The sequence below is a fragment of the Mesoplodon bidens genome (genome assembly GCF_964165515.1).
Source record: "Mesoplodon bidens genome assembly, chromosome: 14".
In the NCBI taxonomy this organism is placed as follows: Eukaryota; Metazoa; Chordata; class Mammalia; order Artiodactyla; family Ziphiidae; genus Mesoplodon; species Mesoplodon bidens.
The window spans coordinates 87,962,260-87,983,938 of NC_138170.1; the positions used below are offsets into that span (position 1 = coordinate 87,962,260).

At 48.0% G+C, this 21,679-nt stretch overlaps 1 protein-coding gene across 7 annotated transcripts in view; it reads left to right on the top strand.

The window, feature by feature from the left end:
• The window catches only part of MYT1L (myelin transcription factor 1 like), a gene marked incomplete at both ends in the record, with an annotated part of 135,710 nt that overhangs the window by 57,487 nt on the left and 56,544 nt on the right, over positions 1 to 21,679 (top strand). For all 7 annotated transcript variants that reach the window (XM_081255098.1, XM_081255099.1, XM_081255100.1 and 4 more), the window contains 4 exons: positions 5,944 to 6,191; positions 8,491 to 8,727; positions 10,479 to 10,600; positions 11,476 to 11,544. In XM_081255098.1, the coding sequence (XP_081111224.1) occupies positions 5,944 to 6,191; positions 8,491 to 8,727; positions 10,479 to 10,600; positions 11,476 to 11,544 (676 nt within the window). The remainder of the gene's footprint in view (positions 1 to 5,943; positions 6,192 to 8,490; positions 8,728 to 10,478; positions 10,601 to 11,475; positions 11,545 to 21,679) is intronic.

A 21,679-nucleotide genomic window follows, 5' to 3' on the forward strand; every position in this document is an offset into this window, starting at 1 on the left:
CGGAGCTGCTCTCTGGAAAAGATATTTAATTAAAATCACAACACTCAAAAAAAAAAATACATTTAAATTGAATGCTTTGGGAGTTCCAAAACCTTTTTACAATTCTACATTATTTTAGTCATTCTTTGCCTTAATAACAATTAATTTGTATGGTGAATGAAATGTAATATTTATTTGATGTATCTCAGATTGATTACCCTTGCATGTATCAATTCTAAATATATAGGAACAAAGATGGAAGTGGGAAAAGGGAGTGGCTTAGGGTATAACAGAAAATAATTTGGGTTTTTGTCATAACAATTTGCCAATTTCAGGCTTTGTTATAACTTCATTCGATTGCAAATGAGGGCCCAAAAGAATCTGAATCCACATAATTAAGGATTGTGCTTGTAGGATTCCCAGTTCACTGACATTTTGTAGTGATCTGATGGGCACTTTTGCCAGGTGGTCATTGCTACATACGTCTTGTTGCTGTTGTCCTGTGAGACCTGATTTCCTTCACCCCATTGTTCTGGCTGGATCTGGGTGAAGTCGTGACCAGGAGGGCACATGTCTGGTCACAGTGCGCTTCCTCAGGTCTTCCATTGAGGAGCCATGTGATATTAGATACATTAATCTTCCTGTGTGGTAGTTTCCCCAAGAGCAGAGGTAGCGATCGTTCCCCGCCTGCTGGCCGCGTGCGGCTGTCGCGAAGCTCAGCAGACAAGGCTAAAGAGGGGAACTCACGCATGTTAGTATCACTGGCATCTATTCTCACCCCCAGAAAAAACACCTGTTGTTGGAAGTGGGCAGAGCCCTGCTCTTCAGGTTACCCACAAATAAACAAGAACACAGAACAGAAACTTCAATGCTAGATCTTCGAGAAACTAAGAAAAAGGGGAAGTCAGCGTTTACGACAATCTACTGAGAAGAAAACAGACAACTCCATTCCTCTTCCACAAGATCCACAGTCAAAACAACAAGGGAGGTGCCCATTAAGGATGAGATGGGTAGGCTTAGGTTTCTCGGAGGGTGTGAGCTGGGGAGAGCCATCCCTGTGCCCGGGCGGCAGGCAGTGGACACCACAGAGTGACCAGTGTCTGCAGTCAACCCCAGAGGGCTGTCTCCAAGGTTTGCCTCAGGTGCACAGTGAACTGGGCCATTGCTCCCAAAGAAAAACAGTGAAATGAGCCTCCTGTGGGGCAGGGGAGCATAATGCCTGGGAGCGAGGAGTAGGGTCTGGACGTGCACAGTGGGATAGAGAAGCAGGACCCTTGCCTCAGGCTCTGCGCGTCATACCTCGGCTTCCACCAACTGTGATCAGAAACACTCAGCAAACATTGATTTATCCACCTGCATTCTTCCAGACACTCAATAGTTGCTATCTGTCTGTCTCATCTACCTGTCTGTCTATCCACATGTCTATAGATCTATCCCTCCATCCGTCCACCCGCCCACCTATCCATCCCTCCATCCACCATCCATCCCTCCATCCCTCCATCCATGGGCCCACCTATCTATCTATCATACATCTATCCATCATCTCTCTCTTCTTTCTTTCTCTATGACAAGTTTCAAGGAAGAGATTGTGGGTAAAGAGAAGACAGTGAAACACGTACTCAGGCACAGTGAAGCAAGGCGTCCATTCTGCCTGGAGGAGTTAGCATGAGCTTTACCAAAGTGGCAAATTTTAAACTTGGTCATGAAGCTTGAGTGGAAATTACTAGAGGGCAGGAAACCCACAGGTGAGTGGGAGCTGCCAGCAGGCTGGTGAGGCTGCACTTTAGATGCATGAGAGGAGGGACAGGATGACCCTGAGGCACTGTGGAGACAGCTTTGGGTTGCCTGCCTCGGGGAGGAAGACACAGACACCGTGTGCAGGAGGTGACACCCAAGGGAAGCCGGGAGACCCTGCGCCCGGGAGCCCCAAGCCGGCATCTCCCCAGCCTCTCCCCCCATGTCTATGTTTTATGGTGAGCTAAGAATGGCCCTTCCATTCTAAAACAGATGGAAAACAACAAAAGAAGGAGAATTAGAATCTCAGCGTTCAGAGCAGTTTTACTGGCGCAGGGCCGCATCACCCGTATGGCCGGTGGCTGTTTCCCAGGACAACAGCCGGATGTGCGGTCCCAGCAGAGACCCCGTGGCCGCCAAGGCTCGACCACTGCCAGGCCCTTCACAGAAAAATTTTCTGAGCGGGTCTAAGCCATCTTCGCTGTGTCTCTGGGCAATTTATCACCACCCTCAGGCTTTGTTTAAAACCTAGAAGCTCCCAGCCCTGAATGGGCCCCTGTCATGAGCCCCCTCTTGGTTATTCCCAGCTTCTAAATTCTCCTGAGCTCAACACTTCTTGATCATCTTTGAAGCCCCCTCTGCTCCTCCAAAGCCTTGTCTCTGATATACCCACCACACCCACCGTTGTCTGCCCTCCCCTGGTCCAGGCCTCATCACCAGGTGGCCTGGGCTGGCCCTCCAGGGCCCCAGGACCAATCCTCTGGGCTGGGCCTCCCGACCTCCCCCACCTCCTGCCACCAGGCCAGCTTCTCCTGAGAATACCTGCCCTCCCACCCCTGTTCTCCTGCCTCCATGCTCTCCCACATTCACCTCTGCTTCCAGAAGCTTCTCCCACAGCCAGATCTCTCGGACAGATGCCCGCCTGCACTCAGCAGCCTCCTCCCAACCTCCTTAGAGCTGCTTGTGCAGAATGAGGGGCACAGGCACATGCTTCTGAGGTCAGCCCTGAACCCCACAGGCCGGTGCCAGCAGGACAGACAGGAGAGTGCAGAGAACACTCAGCCAGCAAGCGCATGTGAGACCAACAAAGAATCCGGACTCTGATTAGACACGATAAACCACGTGAGCAAACTGCCTTCAGAGGTAACCGAACAGGGCATTCTCACGAAGAAGTGGCTTTTATTCCGCTTAGGACTCTGCATCTGTATCTCACTTTACTTATGGGAAAGCACAGCTGTGGACCCACGTAAAGACTAGGAGTCGCTGCTACAAGTTACGCGGCGTGGACCCCTGAGTCCAACCAGACCTGACGGGGCCAGGCCCCATCCGGCAGCACAAATCCTCAGGAGGCACATCTCTGGGCCATATTTGGTTTTGTCTGCTTTTCGCAGAAATTCAGATTGGAAGGACACAGTTATCTATTCCCTACAGGAAACGTTATTTCAGAAGAAACTGAGACGCACCCACTTAGTAAGACTCTTACAGGCCGAGTAGATTAATAAGGTGGAAGGTGGTTGTTTTGTTTTTCTCATTTGTCATATTTCATCACTATAAATCCCATGTCGTTTTTCTTTTTCCTGCACAAGAGGACAGGGTACCTGAAGAGGTATCTCTCAGTACGGTGTAAGGTCGGGAGGACCTCTGATGCTGTAAATGCAAGGGTGTCATTCTAAAGGAAAGCAGTTCCATCGCATGAGTTCAGCGATGTGCTGGTGTCTGGAGGGACAGCAACACATTTTGTCCGCGGATTGATTGGAAAAAGTTTTGATAGAAAATAGCTCTGTGCGTGGAAAGAAAAAGAAAGTGCGTTTTGACTTTGTTAAAGGGTGGGGGGCTTCCTCAGTTCTGGGCAGTGGGTGGCAAGGGCAGCGGCAGCCTTCCAGTGCCCCCCGCTCTGCGGCGCCCTGTGGTGTCCACGCAACGAGCCCCAGAAACTGTGACTGGTCATAAAAATCAGTGACACTAACGGTTTCATAAATGTCTTACCAACAGGCGATAATTATTAAAACCAAAGACCTTCATTACCCGAGAGATTTGAAGTATAGAGACTCATTTTCTTTTAGAACAAAGTAGTACATGATTGATGGCCCTTAGTGAAAGGACACTTGTGAAATGAACGCTGTCCTCACTTTCCTCCTGGGTCGCGTGAGCTGACAGGCCCATCAATAAACTGTCCACAGTCCCACCACCTGCTAAAATTCTGGACGGGTCCCATCAACTCAGCGTAATCCAGGAGACGTAGAATCTTTTTATTTAAATATTTGGTAAAGTAGAGGCACTTTCCAGAACTTTGCTGCAATTTGCTGCGTAGACACACGTGTCCTGTTTACTTTGCTTTAGGAACTGAAATTCCTTCATTTCAAAACAAAACTTCTTCCTTATTTATGGGGACCACATTTCTTTTACCGACCCGGGGTCTAGCCCTCACTAGGGGAAAAATTCCCTCATAAGTGTTAGATCATTTCTCCCACAGTTTTTATCTTCCTATTTTTATAACAAAATTGTAAACGATGTAAAGCCGCAAACTTTAGTCAATTTGGAGAGTCTTGTGAGCTGTGGAGTGGCCTTGCTGCCCTGGTCGGTTTACAGAGCCCAGTGGGCTGGTCCCCCTGCACGCTGCCCCCAGACCCCCGGTCTCTGCTCAGACGTGAGACCCCCGTCTCCCCACTGCTCTGGCTGCTGCTTTGACGTGAGGCTTTCATGGAGGAGAGAGGAGGGAAGGACAGACACACGGACAGTGTGAGGACTGGTCCTCAGGGCTCAAATGACTCTGATTAGCAGAACAGAAGTAACTCCCTTACGAGTTACTCTTCGCGTTGGGCGGGTTTGAGGGCGTGGAAGTGACCTCCGGGTCCGTGCGAGGGACATCGACACGGCGACAGCTTCCCTGAGGCCGCCGCGCGCTCAGAGCATTGCCAAGCCACATCCTTGATGTCAGGAAAGCTCAGTCTTCCGTCCAAGGTCAAAAGGTATCAATAGTGAAAGCTTAGCTCTTCTATCACTTGTATAGGAATAGGGTGCTTTGGGGCAGTTCTTGGTGGTGCTGTGATGACCACCCGTGATGTCTGTGAGGTTGTGGTCACTTCCAGACCATACCTGAGTGGGCAGGAAGGAGGTGCTGAGACGCCTGTGCCGCACGAAAGGGTGGCTTGCCGGAGGGGTCCCGGTGCTGCAGAAGGGCCTCCTGGCTCCCTGCAGGCTCTCCCTGCAGAGCAATTCCTCCCTCTGCAGGGTCAGGTGAGCCGCTGATCCCTAAGCAAAGGGCATCCTGTGCCTTTAATGACCAGGGCCCATCTTAATCCATCATCCAGCAATCATCTTCCCGTCCTTGTGTCAAAAGAGGTTGTGAACAGCTCTAGCAACCATACTTGCTCTTGAGGGCCTGTTGGACTGTCGGGGAGGCTGGCTGTTCAGAAGGACCCGGGAAGCGAAGCTGGGGCGTGTGGAGGACGGTCGTTCCCGCACGAAGGGTGGGGCTGCGGGCGGCACACGGGCATCTGCCCGTCCCCGAAGCCCTGAACGCCTGAGCATTTGCCTTGGCTTATGTGAGTCCACACGTGTGTGCGGCTCTCTCCCCGTCACTGGGCCTCCCCCCGGGTGGCTCTTTATTAGAATCACAGAGGGAAGGGGTTTCTGTCGTGGTCTCGCCTGCACCCTGACTGGAATGCCACTCCCCAAAGCGCAGGTGCTCGCAGGCCCGCAGAGGCCCTACCTGTTCAGCTGGGTCGCCTGCACAGGACAGTGAGCCCCAAATGGCCACTGTGGCCCCTCGTGGCCGGCCGGATCATCCGGTCTCTAGCGGGATGAGGGGTCTACAGGGTCCCCGTCACCCCGGCGAGCAGATGAGCGGTCATAAGGGGAGCCTCCCTCCGGCGGTGATCAGGCTGGTGCGGCCAGTCGCTCCCCACATCTCGGTGGCCGCTCCCTGACCGGAGCGCGCCCTTAATGGTTACGCAGTGGGCCCCCTGCCTCCCGCTTGAGAGCCGTATGCGCTCTTCCCGCTGGTCCCCAGCTCTGCCCGTCCAAACATACACAATGTGAAAAGAGGAAAAAAGGGGGGAAAGCCAGACTTTCTTCGTTCGGGAATCAGCGGGTCGGCGGGCTCCGCGTCCCCCTGGGTACCTGCGCGCTGGCGTGGGCGCCCAGGGAGGGCGGGCGGCGCGGGCGGCTCTTCTGTTGCCGTGGCCCCGGGCGGGGGCCCCGAGTCATCCCTGTCCCCTGTCTCCCCAGCGAAGCGGTACTGCAAGGACGCCAGCCCTAGCAGCAGTGCCGCCAGCACCTACGCGCCCAGCAGCAGCAACCTGAGCTGCGGCGGCGGCAGCAGCGCCAGCAGCACGTGCAGCAAGAGCAGCTTCGACTACACGCACGACATGGAGGCGGCGCACATGGCGGCCACGGCCATCCTCAACCTGTCCACACGCTGCCGCGAGATGCCGCAGAACCTGTCCACCAAGCCGCAGGACCTGTGCGCCGCGCGGGTACGGGCCCGGCGGCGCCTCTGGCGGGGGCCGGGGGCGGGGCCGCGGGCGTGGGCGGGGCCTCGGCGCATCCCCACCTCCACCTCCCGCCCCCGGCGGTCTCGGCCCGGCGGTCCCGCAGGCGCCTCCCCTCCAGAGGCCGGTGCAGACCGTGCGCCCGCTGGGCTCTGCTCGGAGGAGGCCTGACAGCGCGGGGTCCTGGGGGCACACTTTCCAGACCAGGAGAAATCGTCAGGTCTTTTAGATGAACGTGTCCATTTGGGACCCTCCTCTTTAGGACCCAGAGTCACTTCTGGAAACAGAAGGACAGCACGCTGGCCCCTGGCGGTTCCGAGAGCTGCACAGAGAATAGGAAGCTCGAGGACCCGTGCGCCCTGGACCTTAAGCAGAGGAGGGTGGGCAGCGCCGCAGTCAGGAGAAACGCAGGACTGCTCCCTCCCGCCCAGCCTGGGGAACAAAGGCAGTGCAGAAATCCCGTTTCCCCACGGGTTCCCAGCCAGGCAATTACCGCCGGCTTCCATTAGTTCAAAACAGCATAGATGCCAAATCGGTGAGCGATACTTAGGGCGGTTCCTCGTCGATGGGCTCCTGGCATTGGGAGGAAGCTGTGCGGCCGCCGCAGCGCGCAGGGCTGCCCGGCGAGACCACTAGGGGGCCGGGGACGCAGGCGGCGGCGCGGGCGCCTCGTGCTCCCGGCCGGTGAGCGGGCTCGCCGGCCCGCACCTCCTCTCCAGAACAAAGGGTCCCTCCATCGCCAAGTGCTGCTGGGAGTGCGCCTGAGCTCACAGCACTGACCGTAGTTGTTAGAAATAAGTGTCGTTTGTATGAATGGAGAGAGGTCAGTAATTTTATGTTTTGCAAATGCTTTCTTCTCTATTAGTATTTTTATTCCTAGATTTTGGAGGAGTGTCAGGGGCATGCAGTTTCCGTGGAGATCAGGGCTGCTAAAATGCGAGGCTGGCATGGAGGAGATTCTGCTTAAGGGGGGGAAAAAGACAGTAACCCCTTCCAGTTTTTTTCACTTTGTTAAATTTAAACTAAGACAGGCAGAATTATAATCCAACACGATGAAGGCTAAGTTAGTATGAAAGCTGGAAACCAGGAGTGCACTTTGACAAGAAGAGTTCAGGCGAATAATATGCTATAATTTATCAAGGTAACAGCCCAAAGGATGGGGTTTTCATTCCAAGCATCTCCCCTCCGCTATTACATTCAGAGGAAAGAGCTGCTAGACATCTGAGTAGGCAGCAGGTTTCACGCCAGCTCTGAAATCAAATTGCTCAAGAGAGTGTAACTCTCTGGGAAAAAAAAAAAATGGAGGATTGTCGGAGGTATTTTGTTTTTTCTTCTCTGCCCTCCATCTGCCCTTCCTTCTCTCCCTCCTCCTGAGAGGCAGGCTCTGAGGAATTCTTGATCTGTTTAAAGCCTCATTAAAAAAAAAAAAAAAAAAACACCCTGTACCTCTTCGTGTTTTCTAAAGCTGGTTGACTAAATTGCAGGTTTGCTGAACCATAGAGCAGGTCAGCCCGTGATCGCTGCAGCGGTGGCGTGTTGGACTGCGCTTGCACGTCTTCCCACTTAAAATGGAAACGTCTCTCTGCATCATAGGTCTTGTATTAGAAAGTAAAGTTTATGTGGGGATTTTTGTTTTGTTTGGATTCCTACTATATACCCAGAGCCTGTGCCTGATAGGACTCAATAAATATTTGTCCAAAAAATGGAAAAAAAAAAAAGAAAGTAAATTCTAGTTCCTCTCCTCCATTCTTCTAAATTCTTGTGTTTTCCTCCACTCCAAGTCTTGGAGTATTAGCATCCGTGAAACTAAAGGAGCATTTTAATATGTATACAATTTTAGGTATTTATGTATAATCTGTACACACACATACATTTCTGATCTCTTAAGAGGTCTTTGAACTGGAATAGAATTGAAATTAGGCACTTGTTTGTCTTCTGGCCGGGCTTATTTCTAAAAGCAAAAATGTATTAGGAAGAAAACATATAGATCTCTGATAGGTAAGTGATAGAGAGAAGACAGAGAGTCGATAAGAGACAAGAGAGCAAGAGACTGATGGGTGATTAGTAGATAACAGAGAGACGGATGCGTGCCTGCCTCTGCCAGCCAATTTCCCAGCTGCGCGTGGGGAGCAAGGCAGATGGGGGGCCACGTGCGCTCGCCTTGGGCGCTTATACACGTGAGGCTGCAGTGAGCAGTTTCCAGTTTGAACTGTGTCCTGGCGGAAGGCAGGGCTGTGGTCTGGGGGATGGATTCTCAAGGTCCCTGCGTCCTTCTGTTCCGCAGAACCCTGACATGGAGGTGGATGAGAACGGGACCCTGGACCTGAGCATGAACAAGCAGCGGCCGCGAGAGGGCTGCTGCCCCATCCTGACGCCCCTGGAGCCCATGTCCCCCCAGCAGCAGGCGGTGATGAACAGCCGGTGTTTCCAGCTGAGCGAGGGAGACTGCTGGGACTTGCCCGTGGACTACACCAAAATGAAGCCCCGGAGGATAGATGAGGATGAGCCCAAAGAGATTACTGTACGTGCTTTTCACCGACTGCCCCCCCACCCCGTCCACTCAGCATGTGAAGTTGGCACACGCCGTAACAGAAAATGTCTTTCCTCTTGAAAAATGACCTTTAGCTGACTAGGGATTAGAAGACATTTTTGGTTGACCCAGGAGAGATTTAGCACTAACACTGATCAGAGTGAAACAAACCGTTGCCTCCTTTAAATGATGAATTTTATTTTCTAACAAGTGTGTTTTGTTGCAAACGATTTCTGTAGGAAAATGTGTAAACAGCTTACTTAGTTCATTTTTTCTGGGTGATAAATTGATAGAATGCAGGGCTTTCCTTGCAGGTAAGGAATTATAATGAGACTCTTAAATACTTAAAATGATTAATTCTGTGCGGTTAATTAGCTGGCTCATTGAAGCAAAGGACAGGGTCTGTTCTCTAAGAAACCTAAAATATGCAGAAGAGCCTACCTACCCCAGCCTAGAATGAAATCATTTTAGTACCGTCACCTAAATCTTTGTTGACTATAATATTACCAAAACACCTATGTCAAGAACATATTTTTGAAGTAGTTACAATTTTCAAATTCAGATCATTAAAATAGTTATCCTTTAGGCTAAGAAAATAAATGAAAAAAAAATGTTCTTTATTAGACTGACTTTTCCTCCAGTGTTCAACTCTGAAAATTATGACATCTTCTTTATCCTCTGAAAAATGAAAATTCTTTTTGAACATAATAGGGAGACCACCATACAAGCAGTAGCATCTTACAGAAACAGGGAGGTGGAGAAAAGGGAAACATTAGCTATTTGTAGGAATTGGCAGGGAAGGCACCTGTTTATAAGGCCATTACATCAAAAGCTTATTATGCTTATTCTTCAAACTGATTTAAGTATCCAGGCATCTTAAAGGAGAATAGAATCTGAGCAGCAAGCTAAATTCCAAAGTATTTTTTTCTCCTACAGTGTTAAATCGTTACTACCAAATAAGGCATGGTAGTTGAATCTTCGAATTTATTTTAATTAAAATTAAGCCCCATAAAAGGACAGCACTGTTTCCATCATAAGGTGTCACACAAGTGAAAACCCTTGCACTCCAGAAACACGTTTGCTGAACATCGCCACCTGTAGGAACTTCTAGGTTACTGCAAGGGCCCCAGTTAACCAAAGTAGGTACATTCTATTAAAAAAAAAAGAAAAGAAAAGAAAAGAAGAAAAGGGTTGCCTAAGAGTATTGTAAAATCACAGTGTCAGTCTAAACTGGGCTTCCCTTGCCTTGGGACTTAAAGCACATACAATACTTCTGTAGTGTAGGATACTTACCAGAGGTTGTTAGAAGCCCCCGAGTCTAAAATATCTTTGGGTAAAAATGCTTAAGCTCCTCCCAGTGATGTTGGATAAAGTGCCGTAGGTCTTAAACCCAGGTGAGCAAGGTCCACCGAGCAGCCTCTCTGCCTGCCAGCCCGCTTATCTGTCCCTCCTGTCGGTACAGCTTCAGGAATTTGAATAAGGAATTTGAATTTGCCCACTGACAGGTTACCCTAAGTTTAGGAATTTAGAGCAAGTGATGAGAAATTAAAGTCCCCCAAAGAGAGAGATACTCTTTGAACGAAATTGGGTTTGCATCCTCAGGGTGAGGGTGCATTGTGACTTTAAGGGTAAGGTGGGGAGAGGTGGACAATGCCGGGCAGCCATCCCCTGGGGGGACGCAGCCTCTGGTCTGTGTATCCAGCCGTCATCGGTGTGGCCCTGAAGCTGTGTTCTGCCCGCAGCCGGAAGACTTGGATCCCTTCCAGGAGGCTCTAGAAGAAAGAAGGTACCCGGGGGAGGTGACCATCCCGAGCCCCAAGCCCAAGTACCCCCAGTGCAAGGAGAGCAAGAAGGACTTGATAACGTAAGCATGACGTGAGGTGAAATTATCACTCTTCTAAACCTTCCCTTTCTTTGGCTTATCTTTAAACCGGGTCTGTATATGCCTTGCCGTTTGAGCATGCGACATGCGCAGCGTACAAATGTCCCCAACTGCCAGTCGGGTAGAGCGAGAGGCCAGCCGTGGACGCGCTTGTTCTGAGCGATGCTCTGTGCTATGGAGACATCATTTCCATGTAATCCTGTGCATTTTGCAGCTTTTCTTCAGGGCGCTTAAATCCCTGTGCAGACATTGCAGCTAAACTGGAAACAATGAAACTTTTTTCAAGTTTTTTTTTTGAAACATACTTACTATTTTGGCTGTTTTTGTTTTTGTTTGGTGGCAGATGTCCAACACCAAGGTGTGATGGGAGTGGTCATGTGACTGGTAATTACGCCTCACATAGAAGGTGTGCCTTCATTTTTCTCATGGTGGATTCTGTCTTTTCAATTTATTGTTTTCAGCTTACCTCAACAATGCTGTCCAAGTACAAACGTTGAATTATGTGTCACCCCTTTAAGTGCTATATGTTGACCTTCAAAAGCATGCTAAGTGACGTGTTGTATAATGTCTTTTATTTTGAAACAAACTACCTAAATTTGGAAAATGACTTACAAACATTGAGACCAAAGAACACAAATATTTGAATCTTATTTTTTAAAGTTTCTGGAAAGACATGTTTCCTTAAATTTCTATGTAAACATGAATTAGTTAATTATACCAACAAAATTCAATATACAGCACTTGCCCCATCGCTTTTCTGCATTCAACTTTTTAATTTCAGTTTTATGTTGTGTTTGTTCGGGAACGTAAGCTGGGCCTCGGGGCTACTCACCTGACTCTCCCGCCCTGTCTTACAGTCTGTCGGGCTGCCCGCTGGCTGACAAAAGCATTCGAAGTATGCTGGCCACCAGCTCACAAGAACTCAAGTAAGATTTAACGAAAATCCTTCTCTTTCTAAAATCTATTCACTTGGTAGTAACAAAAAGGACGTGTCGTTTGAAAAGAAAAAAATGTCTTTAAAAAGCCACCTGTGTGCGTCAGCGCCTCAATTCAGCACACATGACTGGTCTTCAGGATTTTAGTCACTTCTCTGGACAATCCATCTGCCTTTTCCCTCTCATTTACCTCCAGCTTTTTCATATCGTATCCTTCTTCTATCTTGAATTTTCTAAAGCATAGATATTTTCTCTCTAAATATGCATGCACGTGGAAGGGAAGTTTTACAGAGTTACTCAAACTTTTAGGCAGTGATTGATTGTAATGTAAAAAGTCAAAAATTGATTTCTTAAAAGTCAGTAGTTAATATGATCACTTTAAAAATGGATATTTAAATAGCACGAATGACAAAAACCCACCATGACCGTAGCTAATTCCTTCAGTATACTGAGGTTATAGCTATCGAGACTCCTTAGGGCAGTGATAACTCACAGTTAACTAAGACTTTTACCAATGCACAGACAACACGGCCCTCTCTCTCCTCTGAGCCTGTAATTTTCTCTATCTTTTCAGCATGAATCTGGTCAGCTACATTTACACCACCAGACTAAGGGTTTTCTTCTGTGTGTGTGTGTGTGTGTGTGTGTGTATACACACACATATATATACGTATATATATATATATATATATATATATATATATATATATACACACACACACACATACATATGCACATATATACATCCATATTCAGTTACTAGACAGGTTTTGGAAGAAGTCAGTCCAAGCCATAGACAGCAGATTAAGACCTCTGGTCATCTAGTTAGAATGGATATTCAGGTGTCTGTAAGGAAAGAAGAGCAAGACTTGAACATTCCAGAACATAATGAGAACCAAGATCCCCAAATAATTGTTTTTAATTACCTGGCCTGTTATAAAAATCATCACGTCAAATTGCTCGGCTTCCATTTTGTTTGGAAATGGCTTTATTTCCAATGCAGAGAAGATTCTGTTTTCAGACCCCGTTGGATTCCTTTCCCAAGGACCCCACCCCCTGCTCCCACTCCCTCGAGACAGACCAGGGCCTCCACAGAGTGCGGGTTCTGTTTCACACCGTGTCATTTTTTACAGGATCCCTGTCCAGGGCCCTAGCGCCATAGATCACCTGCTCATGTTCAGTGACCTACTGAACTAGCCCTTCCGGCACGAGACCCTGGGAGTCCTCTTCATGGCGTGTAAACACCAGGAGGTCGTCCTCTTACTTAACAGCTGTAAAGTCTGTAGCCGTCCTCGCGGTGCCTGACGGACAAATAGCTTTTAGAACCTCAGATGGACAGAATTAGCAAGAGCCACCCAGGCCGCTGTGTTAAGACCTCTTTTTTCCATGGCTTGAAACCATATTCCCCTCACGATCAAAACGTGGTTAACTGCACTTGGAACTTGGCTAACATCAGAACGTGGCAACTTCCCTTTGACTCTCTTGATGAGGAATGCTTTGCCATCTCCAGTTCCAACAGGCCCGCTGTAAACAGGGAAACAGCCTGTGGACGACTTGCATCTGGTGTGGCTTCTCCTTGGTGGTCTCCAGACCCCAGAGACCAGAGTAGGCTTCTGATGGGTCTGGTTTTCATGGCTTTGCACCCTCTGACTTTGGTCTTGGAAGGTCGTGTTGATCTGAAGTCCCAGGCAGACCTGCTTCTCCTCCGGTGTTGGCACTTTCTTCTTGTCGTGAGTTCTTGGAAGATGGTGTGATGGTCCGTACCATCCGCATCTTCAGAGCGCTCTTCACATCCTCCTGGGCGGTGTCAGGCCGTCTGTTCCCTCCTCCCTCCCTCCTCCTGGGGGTCGGGGTGGGAGGTGAGTATCTTCCAGAGGGCGGTGGCTTCTCCTGATTTACGCTGATCTAAAGGCCACAGTCACCTGTAACTTGTCTTTGCAGCAAGTGAATCCCACTTCAATTGACCCTTTTTCTGGGAAATCCAAACTTGACAAATTTTCTGAAATGATTTGTTTTTAAGAATTGATCTTCAAAACTAGGGATTTCACTTACATGTCTACTATAAATAATCTGATATTTAAATGACCATTTTTTACTTGATGATAAGTCTTTCTCAACTGAGGGAACCATATATTTTAATGCATTTTTTTAAATCTTTTAATTGATGACAGCCCTCCATCCATGGCTTTTTCATGCGGGTCACAAAGGCTTTCCTGTGCACAGGAGCAGAGATGAATCCCTTTAGGATTTGCAACTGCTTTCTCTAGAATGATTCATGCATGTGCCCTTTTCAATAGCTTATTCTTCACATATGTATTTTAAAAGCTTTGGTCAATTTCCACTGCATAGCCTCTTGCCTGATTGAGAGAGTCCTTGTGTGATGCAGTGATCTCCACTTCTTCATAGAGACACCTTAGGAAGTGGGTCCCAATTGCCTCAAAAATGTTTCTCACTTCTGCATCAGCTAAGAAATAGAACCTCCTGGGAATGTTCCTCTTGTCACTTCTGATGTTGAATTTTGTTAGTTGGCCGTTAACAGGACATTCTTGATCTCAGACAGACGAGTTTTGCCAGATACTCTCTGGGTCTTGGGTCCTCCATCCTCTTAAACTTCCTGAGATAAGACCTTGCTCCATTCTCATCCAGAACAGCACATGTGGGATAGTCTTAAAAAGAAGCCGATCGTGTTGTCGAATTATGTACAATATGTAAACTGAACCTGTATTAAAATGTAATGTGTTCGTGAATATCATTCAGTCTCTGCAACTATTGCTTTCTTGTCCCTGGTCCGTCTGGCGTAGAAAACAGGTTGGTGGCTGGGTCAGAGGCAGGTGCCAGCACTGGTGGAGGGAGCCCCAGAGGCAGGCGAGGGAACCCGAGATGACCGCGACCCAGGGCCCCGAGACTAGCAGACCCTCTCAGGCTGATGTTTATGATGCTACACAGATGCCCAGGAACAGCCGCCCCCCTTAGAGGACTCCTGACTGTGAGGTTCATTGAGACCCCAGGCCAGGAAAAAAACAAAAGAATGAAATTGTCCAAAGGAATGTGATTTTTTTGGTGAGGACTCTGCCTAACATGAGGGAAGTTTCTTCTCTAAAAGTTTCATTGGCTAAGATCCCCTGAAAGTAGCAACCTGAAAGAACTTGCAAATCACATCGCATCATCCTCAGCCTTTTTTTTTTTTTTTTTAAGAAACCACATCCTCCCAGCCAGAAATTATTTTTCCTACTTCCAGATGCAAGATCAGCACGGGCATGATGTAGGTGTTTTCGCCACCTCCATGACCGGTTTAAACCGATTAAAAACTGACTTAAATCAGAGGCAATTAGCTCTAAAAACAGGCCCCCAAATTGGCTTCCATTTATACTCAGTTGGCCACATTTAGATTCTCCCTTGTCATTCCTGTCTTTGTCTTATAGAACCAGAATCCCTGGTTAATGAGGGCCCTTGCAGGAGAAGTAATTGTCCGTCCCTGGTTCTCTTTACTTCTTCACCTTTGAACTTTGATTTAATCCTCGTGGGGTGGGTGGGGTCCTCCTTTGTGTTCTCTGACATTTAAATAGTTCTCGTGTGTTCTGTCTTTCCGAGGTATGTCTCCCAGGTATTTTCACCTTAGACATAGAGGAATTTTAACCACATACTCAAAAAAAAAAAAAAAAAAAAAAGAACCTTGTTTAAAACCTGGTTACATTTATTTAAATAAAAGAATTAAAATTTTGAACTTAGGCCAAGATGTGACTTTTCTCTAAGGGCTCCTTATTTCTAGAATTTCCGAGGGCTTATTTCTTCAGCTATGCGTGTCGTGCTGGCGTTGGGAGGGTTATTTACCAGGGTCTAGTAGAACCACACTCCGCCCACAGCTTCCACTCTTTCGGGTGCAGGAAGTTCACCCACTTTCACTGCATACCAGGTTCTGAGAACTGATCCTCATTTCTACCATCTTCTGCCTTCCCGGTTCACAGTAGTAAATCCAGGAGACTTTGTGAATTACAACTGCCGTGGACTGAGGGCTGTGGCCTTCACAGAGGACGTGTCTCCGCGTGGAAGGATGTGTGGACCCCTCTGTACAGTTAACTCCTTACGGCAGAAGTTATGCTGAGGTTCTGGCCCTCGTGTTGGGGGAGGCATGTGATACGTGATCTTTCACTTCAAGGAGTACCTTTCGGATGACCTCCTTTCAGTTAGAAAATCATTTTATTCTGCAGCAGCAGAGCCACCTGAGCACACCTGGTGCATACGTGTGAGTGTCTGTGGGGGAGAAGGGCGCCAGCCTCGGGCATCTGGGGCGCATGTCACACCATAGACACGACCTGCTGGGACCCGATGAGCAATGCACACCTGAGATTTAGACGAGACTCGGAGCCTTCTCTGCGCGCCTGGCCCTCGAGAAGGTGGGGGGCTTGGACCTACCTCTCAGATGTGGAAACTGAGTCTGGGCAGTTGGGCAGCTCAGTCAGTAAGTGGCCGTCACCACACTTGGCCCAAGCGCCTTTTCCACACTTCATGCTACCGTTTCAAAATTAGTATCCCTTTAGGAGTGTTGGTTTTCGATGGAGAATTAAAGGTTTATGCTTAACTACATAAAAATACAAATTCTGAGTTTCTTTCTCTGAAGCTTTTAGCTTTAGGTCTCATGCAGTGTTTTCTCATAAACCACACGGGGGACTAAACAGGGGATTGGGTCCTGTGAAGCTAAACTTCCAGGTGGGACATGACCAGCAGTCGTGGAAAACTGTTCACAGGGGTTTTGTCATCCCCAGGAAGAACCTCGTCCCACAATTTCTGTTTCAACATCTGTAAAATGTTGATAAAGTCTGCGCTGCAGCACTTTTCTAAAAATACCCTAAGAAATACAGCTTGCGGCAGATAGATTTTCATTTAACCATAAGTAAGGTCAATTTAAAATAAGTCCCATATAGGAAATTCAGGGGAGCACAATATAGGAAAACTTCCACAATAAAGATGTTTGAGGATGACTCCAGTTATACACACACACACACACACACACACACACTCACCCACAGAGACACACACATGCTCACAGACACACTCACGCAAACACACTCACACACGGACACACTCTCACACGGACACACACACACTCACATACACTCACTCACACACATACACTCGCACGCACACACACTCTCTCATGAACATGCACACACTATCAGTCTCACACAACACTCTCACACTCACACCCACACGCATAGATTCGCACACACACTCACACAAACACACACTCGCGTACGCACTCACACATACAGATACACACACTAACACACACAGTCACACACTGACACACGCACACAAAATCACATGTCTCCCACTCACACACACACTCTCAGATGCACACACACACTCACACACATGCGCACACACTCTCACAGTCTCACACAACATCACACGCATAGATTTGCACGCACACACACACACTCTCGTGCATGCACTCACACATACAAATACACGCGCTAACACAACACAGTCACACACTGACACACACGCACACACAATCACATACACACCCACTCACACACATGCTGACACACGTGTGCACACTCGCACACTCACACTCATGCACACACTCACACATGCACAAGCTCTCACATTCACACACTCACATTCCCATGAATGAATGCACAAACATATAGTGAATAAAGCAATGCCGCATGGCTCAGGCCTGCGTTCGCTGAGTTTCTTATTAAGGAAGGGTTTGGGGGGAAAGCCTGGGTTCTTCTCTCTGTTTCTGGAACAGGCGGACTTAGCCACGTAGCGTCATAGGGCCCAACTCCCTGGATGCTGGCCCAGCTGCCAAGTGTCATTGGGTTGTTTGCTGTTGTAACTGGATCCGCCAAGAATCTCCCTTCCTGCTTCTTCTCTTTCTAATAGCCGACATTAGACTCATTATTTAAATCCCTTCTTTTAATATTTATTTATTTGGTTGTGCCGGGTCTTAGCTGCCGCAGGTGTGCTCCTTAGTTGCGACTCCAGGGCTCCTTCGCGCGGCTTGCGGGCTCCTTAGTTATGGCATGTGAACTCTTAGTTGCGGCATGTGGGATCTAGTTCCCTGACCAGGGATCAAACCTGGACCCCCTGCATTGGGAGCATGGAGTCTTAACCACTGCGCCACCAGGGAAGTCCCTAGACCCAGATTATTAAGGGAGAGTTCCAGGGGGTTGAGTCTGGGGTTATGTTTTAATCACCTTTAACCATATTCACATGCAAATCAATGAAAAACAAAACAAAGCAAAAAAAAAAGAAAAGCATTGATATTTAATTTATTTTATAAAGGGATCTGTGCTTTACAAAAGCATCTGTAGAGTTCTCTGGCAGTATTTGAATGCAGTCTAGGTGTGTTTGTCTTTGGTTTGTTTATTCTCCACCATCTTCCAGGTTTGGGTGCAGGTTATGAGGAGGTTTGCAGAGTGAAAAAACAGACTTCAGTCGTCAAAGAAAGGCACAGGTGTAGGAGGGAAGTTGACTAATCAAGACACAGCTTTGTGTCAATAAACTCTTTGTGCAAAACAAAACACAGAGACCGGCCTCTCCCGTCAGAAGGGCGTCAAGTCCTCATCTGGGAAATGGGAGAGTCCTGGTACCCAGCTCACTGTAGATGTTCAGTTAGTGTCATCGTCACCATGGCAACACACACAAGTCCCACAGCTCCTGTTAAACTGCTGGGTTTTGTGCCAACACTAAACAGAATTCAAAGGAGGAAAATGTAAGCGTTAGTTTAACGTTTACTTAATGACTTCTGTGACCCCCCTGAAATAAGGAGAACTTTAATTCACTCCAGAATCTTCTGAGCCTCTGGCTTTGGAGGACTTTATAGCAAGTCCTTTAATTTAGAAAGAAAAATAAAGAGAAGAAAGACACTGCAGCAGTTACATCCGTTGGAACCCCGGGGGTGGGCGGTGATTGCAGAAAGGGGTGCCTGTGTGCTGGGCTCTCCCTGCCATGTTTCTGCAGTGCCTGTGCGTATGTGTGTGCATGTGTGCGTGTGTGCACGTGCGTGTATGCAGGTGTGCACGTGTTCATCTGCGGGCCAGCACAGGTGTTCTCACGTCTGGCTGTCGCCATCAGCGTGTGGGCAGCGTACTGCTGCCCCAGGAATCATTTCCGCCCCTCTGTGCTCACACCCCCTCAGTAAAGAGGGATGTTCTGCAAAGTCCCTGAGCTTCGAGTGAGAAGCAAAAACCGGGAGAGGGCATCTCCCGGAAAACCATAAACAGAGCTGTTTCATTCTTTCGTTTTAAAAACTTGTAATCCGCACCCAGAGATAAGACACCATTTCTGCTCTCAAGGCACCGTGGCCAGTCCCGTGCAGGGCATCCTGGGAGGCGACCATCGGGGTTGGGGGGCGGCTGGGGAGCAGAGGTCGTGGGCCGGGGCCTGAGCTCAGCTGGTCCAGGCGCGGGCAGCAGATGGACGCACTGAGGACGGGAGGAGGACGTGCGGTCGGGGCCGCGGAGGGGCAAGCGAGGGGCCGGGCAGAGCTGGCTGCGGGGAGCATGGTCCGGGCAGGGGACCGGAGCCCCGAGCCCCACTCAGCCAGAATGGGGGTGGAAGCAGAGGGGAGCCAGCCGTCCAGGCCGAAGCAAGGCTCATTGCAGGCGGTCTGTCATACCGAGCATCGCCCCACGGGAAGGTGCCTTGGCTTGGCCCCCTGCGCTCTTAGGGATCCCTTCTCTCACTCAAAATGAGGGATTTGCTGGGTGAGCCGAAAGGCTGCCCTAAAATCTGGGCTTCGTCGGCTCGTAGAAACTGAATTTTTAAGTTGTTCATTGGTGCCTCATCATCCATTTTCATTGAAACATGATGAATGTGGACCAGATCCCCGATCCACTATCAGCCAGGTCACAAACTAATTAAAGTCTTGTGTGAAAGCTCTGTAGATCCGAACCATCCTCCTTAGGGCTCCTGGTCGAGGGGTTTCACTGCGGCAACCCCTGTTCCCTGGCCCTGGAGAGGCAGCGTCCTTTTTTGTTAACTCAGGTGTGGATTCAGCTGGCATCCGTGTTTCACTTCACCTTCAACCTGCCTCACTTGCTGTCTTCTGGGCTAAACCAATCTCTCCTGTCACCTGAACAGTCCATACACTGGCCATTTAAAGGCCAGCTGGCAGTGGCCACTGTGTCTGACCTGAGAGGAAGCCCTCCTGGGGATGGCGCTGAATAGCTAACTTAAAGCTGGCCTTGAGATTTTCATGTTTTTTTTATTGTGACAAACTTGGGGAAGGTTTTAAATCCAGAACAAGGCCATGAAAAAGGCCTTCCTTACGAAATATTTCTTAGCATTCCATTCCTCCGTTTTGAAATGGTGAAATTTTAATACAGATACCAGACAGTACTGAATCATACTATTTCTAAATAAGTAGAACACAATTTGTCATCTAATCCAAGCTAAAATAATCCACCTAATACAAACTATTTGAAAATGACTCTTTGAATAAATTTAATTTCTAACTGCAAAATTACTTTTCTTTATACAATTAAGAATATAAAACATACAGCATATTTGGTGCATGTGAACAGAAGGAAAAAAATATTTTCCTTACAATTTTAAATACTGCCATTTTAAAGGTATTTTAAATGTATGGACATATGTATTTAAATATGCTGTATGTCAATGTGTCAACACACACTTATGTGAATACATGTATTTTGTTGCCTGTGTTGTCAGGCCAGGATTCAAAGCCAGACACATGGCCCTTCACAAAACATGTTGAATTGGCTGAGCCTTCTCCATACGTTACATCTAGTTAAATTTGGCCTTTCCTAATGATTGGGAATCTGGTCCCACTTTCATTTCATTCTGGGCTCCTCTGGGGCAGTTCTGACAAATGGCCTTCCTTCAAGCTCAGCGGCTGGTCACCACCCCAGCCCTGAGCTACAGGAGAAGCTGCTTCTGTGAAGGGAATGAAGGTCTGACCAGCCAGGAGCAGGTTACGTCGGCCTTTAATTGTAAATTTGAGGTTTTATTCCCGTAAACACTTCACTAATTTATAGTTCCCTGGAGCAAAATGAGCGAAACTGGAAATAAAGTAGACGTTCCCTTTGGGAAATTACCAGCAAGGATCTTGGAGGGCATTTTTTGGTAGCAATTTCAGGAAAGAGAACCATCCTCTTTGGGTTTCTTTCTTGATTGGAAAGACCGGCTCTGAGCGTGTGAGGGGGGCGTTTGACGGGCCGGGGAGCTCTGGGGAGCCGAGATGCTTGTAGGGAACCATCCCACCTGTCTGCACATTTGACCCGTCTGTGTACGTAACGTACCTGTGTACTTGTCCCTGAACATGGTCCCTGATCTTCCAGGAGCCACAATTCAAGGAAAATCACATCCCTTCTATTCTATTCTCTCTTTTTTGTATTTTTACAAAGAGAGGCGTGTTCCAGACACCTGTGGATTCTGTTTAGCTGTCTGCAGGTGGTCCGGGTGCTTAATCCTGTTCTCTGTCCACAATAATCCTGCTACCTTCAAAGAGAATTAGAGAATATTGTGATAGTAGAGAGAGATGAGAAGTCCCACTCTTACCTGACCTTTTTAAGGAAAAAAAAATTAAGTGCAAATACTTTCTTAATAATCAAAATGAAAATGTGATCTGGCTTTACAAAATGAGTTTCTACACTTACACGACTGTCCAGCAGAACTTTGTGGGGTGATGGGGATGTCCAGGAGGGCAGCCTCAGCCACACGTGGCTCCTGAGTGCGTGAGGCCACCGGGGCTGAGGAACGCATTTCTAATTGCACTTCGTTTTATGAATTCAGATTTAAATAGCCCCACTGTCAAGCGGACATTCTTAGTGGACAGTGCCACACAGAACCTTAGACTTCATGGATACTGTTCATCATATATAGTTTTACTCCATTTTAATACACATTCAGGAATATTTTAGTCCTACAACTGAAAAGTTTATGATTTTTTTAGCGTCTGTGTCCTCAACATTTTTGTTATATTATTAAGCCATTGACAGAGAGGTTAGCCCTTTTATATTTACATGCTGTCCTCTTTTTAATTTAATGCCATTTATAGACAGATTAAAACTAAATATTATATAAGCTTCACAGTGTGTCTTCAGAGTAGAATATTTGCATGTTACACCAAAACCTCATTGTTTCGGACCAT